Source organism: Syngnathus scovelli, chromosome 17 (genome assembly GCF_024217435.2).
Source record: "Syngnathus scovelli strain Florida chromosome 17, RoL_Ssco_1.2, whole genome shotgun sequence".
Taxonomy (NCBI): domain Eukaryota; kingdom Metazoa; phylum Chordata; class Actinopteri; order Syngnathiformes; family Syngnathidae; genus Syngnathus; species Syngnathus scovelli.
In genome coordinates, this window is record NC_090863.1 from 6,472,633 (window position 1) to 6,478,632 (window position 6,000).

The following is a 6,000-nucleotide window of genomic DNA, read 5'->3' on the forward strand; positions in this document are numbered from 1 at the left end:
GGTGTCGCTAATGCTATTACGTAAGAAAGGGCTTCCGGCCTACGTAAATGCGCAACAAAGTAGCATTCCTGACTGGGCAATTGTAATCCTTTTGCGTAATAAAGTCTGACATTCCTGCAAGGAAACGGTAATGCTTTCTTGCGTAACCGAAGTGAACACACTTGGAGTGATCGTGAACACTTGTTTTAAATAATTGGGCGGATTTTGAGTAGTTTTAATTTTGGGCAAAAAAAGATAGCCAGCTAGGTAGCTAGCTAACTACGGAAAGCGGTTAGGGTTAATCTTATAAACGGAACAATGCAAAATCAAGCTTCCAACTGGCAGATCGAAACGTGAGTTTGAAATGTTTTTTTTAAGAAAAATACTTTTTACAAATGTCCAAATTATGAAGTAATGATGTTTGCCCAGAAAAAAAAAAGACATTAGCTTACTTTTCATTGTCACAATTTGTTTCTATTAGACCACAGCAGCAGGAGGGCTGGCTGAACCAACTGAGGGAGATGAGAGATGAAAACGACTGTTTGTTAAAACTCCTTGCAGAAAAAGACATTGAACTCAAACGCATGAAGAATAAATTGGATGATGAGCGTGTCCTGGCCTTGGCGGGTATGTTTCTTATAATGTCATTATTTGTATCTGAATCTAAAGCAAAATTCATTGTTTTAGGTGCAGCGGGCATCGCAGGTGACATGGCCGCTGTCAAGATCGTGGAGTTGTCCAAGAAGAACCGAGAGTTGACGTCTGAAGTTGAGCGAGAGAGGTCTAAATCCAAACAAAGCAGCAATAGAATCAAGGACCTTGATAGTCAGGTTGGTCTTGATTGGATTGATTTTTTTTTATCATTTATCTTGATTAATTTTTGCCCTTCTTCATCCAGCTACAGGCTGCTCTGCTCTCACTATCAGGGCAAAAGATTGATGTCAATATGCTGAAGCAAAATAAAGACTGTGGAGTAAGTTTATTTCAGTGCTTTTATTATATATATTTTTTATAGCGTACATTTTTTTATATTTCTTTTGATATATTTTGCAATTATTATTTCATGTTATCACTCAGCATTTAAATTCTTTTTTCTGCAGATTTTAATTATATTTTATCCTTTTGGAAAGTGTGTTGTTGTGTTTGATGTTAGCTTTTCTACTGTATCTGCGTTTTTTTTATGTAATCATGCCCCCCTTATTAGTACGACTGATTGCTTTGTCCGTGAAACAAGGAAAATCCGGCGATGAAGTCTCTGAAGGACAAATTATCTGCCGCCCAGCTCAAAGTCACCGAGCATCGCAATCAGATTCAGTTTCTGAAGCAAGAATTGAAACTGGCTCAGAAGGTGAAGAAAAAACAAAAACATCTCACCAACTGTGATGCCCGAAGATATTTTGCACACATCCTAATATGGCATTTATTGCTTTCTGTATGTTGCAGGTTTTGGTGAATGAGGTTGGAGAAGATGCCAATATTCAGCAGCTACTGAGCTGTGCGGGGAGCTTTCGAGGACGTGCACAGCAGATCCTGGCTCTCCAATCAAGGGTGAGGCTTGTTTCATACTGTGCTTGGTGATTTTGACCACACGCTTCATAAATGTTGAGCAAGTTTAACATTTACGATTGTTCAGACGTATGTCCCAACAGAAGGAAGTTGCTCAGTTGTGGCTAGCACCTTGCTTAAAAAGTTCAAAGGTGACCTGAACTGTGCAATGTGTGTGACAGGTGCGTGATCTTGAGCAGCAGCTGAAAAAAGCGATGACTCGAGGGTCAAACGTGCAAAACATGGAAGAGGAAACTTCTAAAATGCCAACTCAGGATAGAAACATCAACCTCATCCGCACAATGGAGAAAGAGAAGAAGGAAGCATTTGAGGTACGTGTGCACGACAGAAACATCAGTCTCATTCGAACAATGGAGAAAGAGAAGAAGGAAGCATTTGCATGACAGTTTTGTTCTTACTGTATAACAACCTGCCCCCCCTAGAGGATCTTGACCGGCTATGAAGCCCTTCAGAAGCAACAAGAAGATATGAAAAAGAAGCTGGAAGCCTCCAAGGCCAGAATCAAATGTCTGACTGAGGAAAAGGCAGCACAGATATCCGCCGCCCTAATTAAAAGCAAACACGACGACGAGCTGGTGGAAGCTCTGCTGGTGAGGTATTAGCACAAGGATGGCTTGTGGGATGTTTGGGCCCAGAAAGAGTGTTTGATCTGGTTTCTCGTGAAATTCGATAAAAAAAAAAAAAAAATAGGTACCTTGATTGCTGCGATAACACAGCTTCAGTGGTGCTGTGTCTTTTTTTTTTTCCTGCTACAGAAGGAGAAGGCCCAGATGCAAGAGATGCTGAATCAGCTCACCAAACAACTTGAGGAACAGAAAGCACAGGCCCAGTCGAACTCGGCGCCCGCTGTTGTGAGCAGCGAGCGCTCCATCCAAAATATGCTCATCCAAAATTTGTACCAAGTTGTTGCCGACAAAGAGGACACCATCAAGGAGTTAGAGGAAAAAATACAGCAGCTCTCAGTCAAGGTGACAACAGAATAATAATGTGTGGTTACAAAAAAATACACACCCTTAGGTATTAACTGTGTGCAACTTTACAGAATGTGGAAATTCAAGACGATGTCAGCGCCTCTCCACCTTCGCCTGAAGAGGGCGCCATTGACGAGAAAACATCACCACGGTATAGTCATTAGAAGAAACTCATTAATTTACTTGAGTTTCTCGTTTTGTGTCATGTTCAAACTCTTTTCCTCTTCCTCCTCAGTTCTACCTTTGCTGTCAACGGGCCGTGGTATTTGTAGACGTTCTCATCATCCGTGAGATCAACAGCGGACCAGCCACCAGAACTGAAATGAAGTATCCCACCGGTTATAATGACATCGTATGGACTCGTCCGAGGGTGAAATATTGCGGAGCCTGGAGGGGTATTCATAGGTAGAACATGAGCTGGTGCAGCTGCAATTGGATCACTGAAGCGTGGTAACATGGCGATGTGACGTTTTACTCCTCCTTTCCACTTCCACCTTGACATCTGGCTTCTCCACAGAGGCCTTTAAACTTTCGGGTCCAAGCAAGTGGGAGGGGGGCCGTGCTTATTCCGCTAGTTATAGTCCGCAGGAAGAGGGAGCCACCGAGGGCATCGCTCGGCACGGTGACCCCGCAGCTTTAAAGCTGACGTGATGCGACAAGTCGAGCGCAGCTTCCTGTAGGCACCATGACATCGTGCGGGTTAAGTCTTGCTGCGCCAGCTCATGTCCTTACCTTCTTCCTATGTTGCATGTGACAAACTGCAGCCGGCGGTAATTCCCTCCCTCCCACCTTCACGTTTGCTCCTTGTCCTCGTTGTCCTCCTTGTACTCCTTGCCAATGTTCCACCACCACTCGAGCGTAACCTTCTTATGGCGCTTCAAAGCCCTTCAAAGGTCAACTGTGATTGTTCTTTCCTTGGTTGACCTCTGTGCAAACACTTGAGTAGCAAAGTGGAGTCATCAGTCACGAAATGTGATGTCTTTTTTTTTTTTAATCAAAATTGCGCGGTTTTGTTTGCACCACTCCAGAGCCAAAAAAGGTGACCAGAATTAGTGCTGTAATTGAAAGTGATTTCTCAAAAGATTTAACAAGTCTGTATTTGAAAATGTACAAAATGCAAGACATCATTTAAGACAAAATTTTCCACTCGATTGTACGTGACCCTTGGAAATTTTTCCTCAAAAAACTCATGCACATGCAATTATAAAAAAAAAAAAGATGTTCTCCGAAACACCTTGAAAGTCGCAAGGCAAACCTTTACAAAAGAAAAAAAACAACAAAACACAGATTAAAGCTTCAAGGCCTCTTTGAGCTAATCACGTGGGAAGCAGTGCTTGCTGTCCTCCAATTTAAAAGCACGGCCGATTTTGAGCGCGGCTTCAAAATACCGCATCGGTTTTTCCGGAGCTTGGCAGAGAACACGGCGAGAAAGAAAAAAAGCCCCGTCCATCCGTTGGTTTTCCTTCACCGCTTATCCTCACTATGCCACAAGACAAAAATATCAAGACGCCCAATGAAGTCGGCCCTTGTGCATGACAAACGAGGCCTGTGTCAAGACCCCCCCCCCCCCCCCCCACAGCATGCCCAGTTTTGCTCGGCTGCAGGTTATCACTCACTGTTGCTGCTGCAGATAGCGCCTGCTTTTTTACCAACGAGCGTCCTGCTACCGTACTTTGCCAAATATGTATCAAAAGTAGCAATGTGCGTCAGAAAGGATGTTGATGGAGCAAATAGTTGACATGGTCCAGGGAAAATGTTAAAACTAAATACTTGTTTTTGTTGGGAGCCTGGCGTGTGCTGTCAAATAAATGAACATGCCACAAATCAGTCACTGAGCAGTCATTAGAGAGTATTGTCAAACTTTATTCTCTGTTCTGATGGTGGCATTGTGGATTGAAAAAACATTTTCCTTGTAAGATTGACTGGAAAGCCACATGATGGAAAAGTGCTTGGCACGTTTGCCTCACAGGTGCTGGATTCAAAACTTCCACGTATTTTTCCAGGAAACCTCGGTTAGAATTAGGAGTGTAACGAAGCACGTGGTTACGATACGTCCAACTTTTCCAACCCGCTTTCCTCAAATCAAAAAACAAGTTTGTTTGAGCATCTCGTTTCGCACCCGTGACCTCAGCCGCTAACGAGTCTCATCACATTCCGGTAAACGACGTTCCCCTCCCTTTCCAACCACCAAAAAACAGTTTTGATATTGTTTTATGGAGCCCGATTACGCAGGAGCGCTGCAGATTTATTCCAAGATGCCCAACGAGCCACCAAGCCAAACAGCCCAGTTAAATCAACACGGCGTACGTAAACAGCCTCACCTATTTGTCATTCCGGCTTTGAATGACTCCTTTCTGCGGCCGTCTCCTCTCTGAGGTATTCCCTCGTTCTGCGCCCGCGCTTCCTGCAGACCATTGACTGACTGACTGCGTCCAGAAAAGCTAAAGCAAACAGTGCGGCCGTGCGAGGTTTAAAGTTAGCCGTTCGGTGGATATGGAAAGGCGGCTCTGAACTTTACCCACTGTTCATCTATCATTTAAATTTGACGCCAAGTCAATAAACGCTTCATTCGAATGATTAACGTACAATAATTGGCAAAGCATTTGCCAATAACTGGTTTTATGTTAAGACATTTTGGCAAACCCATATAGAACATAAAAAAATGACTTGGTGGCTGAGTGATAAGCACATGTTCCTCACAGTTCTAAAGTTGCTTTCAAATCTTGGTTTCAGTCTCCCAGCATGTTCTCCTTTTAGTCACAGGTGGCAGATGATCGAAGTGGATAGAGTTCAGCCCCCCCCCCCCTGACAGACTGATGGATGAAGCTCTCCACTGACTTGAGGACCAGGCCCGAAGGCTGTTGTGCTTCATTGTCAAAGGCACGTGGCTGAAGATGGAACGTGAGGGGTGGGCCGTGTCACTAGCAGCAGGTCAGAAAAAAGATCTTTTATTGAGGGTAGTGGGGCACCATTGATCCTGCTGGCTGGTTTCACAAGGGGGTGGGGGGGGGGGGGTTTGGCTCATTGGAAAATTGGTGCTGAAATGCTTGGCCGTGTAAAAAGCAGCAGGCTGAGAACGCACCCTTGTGGTGTCCCCAATAGTTTTGGAAGGATCTGCCTGGTTGGAGTGACCAACCACGGGTGTGGAAAGCATCTCGATTTTAATCTACTACTACTTTGTAGTCTGTAAATGATGGCAATGTACTATTTTCCCCATAGCTTGCTGGAGGACCTGCAAAAGTTCACCAGGTAGCATTATGGTGCTTTCAGTCAACCTCTTATTTTTTTATTGTGGGACTGGAAGTTTGACTCATTGAATGTGATATCAGCAATGCAGACATCCGTAGCGTATTGTCATTGCGCCTAACGTGATGATGATGCCATGGCAGCTGCACATCACATGTTGCAGCTGGTGATTCTCATGTGTGTATGTGAGTGTGTGTGTCATATCTCACACACGTACACACATAGTCCAAAATTGGCT

At 44.1% G+C, this 6,000-nt stretch overlaps 1 protein-coding gene across 1 annotated transcript; it reads left to right on the forward strand.

Moving 5' to 3' along the window:
• Positions 1–191: 191 nt before the first annotated feature.
• On the forward strand, positions 192–4,343 carry LOC125984638 (coiled-coil domain-containing protein 13-like). Its single transcript, XM_049746685.1, has 11 exons — positions 192–332; positions 461–606; positions 667–809; positions 878–952; positions 1,214–1,327; positions 1,423–1,527; positions 1,707–1,856; positions 1,968–2,135; positions 2,301–2,513; positions 2,588–2,667; positions 2,752–4,343. The coding sequence occupies exons 1-11, from the start codon at positions 298–300 to the stop codon at positions 2,786–2,788; spliced, it is 1,266 nt and encodes a 421-aa protein (XP_049602642.1). The 5' UTR covers positions 192–297; the 3' UTR covers positions 2,789–4,343.
• The last annotated feature ends 1,657 nt before the right edge of the window (positions 4,344–6,000 follow it).

What these genes read in the sequence shown, in the direction of transcription:
- LOC125984638 (XM_049746685.1), top strand. Translation starts at nt 298, where the DNA reads ATGCAAAATCAAGCTTCCAACTGGCAGATCGAAAC. An exon ending in AATTGAAACTGGCTCAGAAG is followed by an intron (nt 1,328 to 1,422) that starts GTGAAGAAAAAA and finishes TGTATGTTGCAG; the next exon opens with GTTTTGGTGAATGAGGTTGG. An exon ending in AGAAGAAGGAAGCATTTGAG is followed by an intron (nt 1,857 to 1,967) that starts GTACGTGTGCAC and finishes TGCCCCCCCTAG; the next exon opens with AGGATCTTGACCGGCTATGA.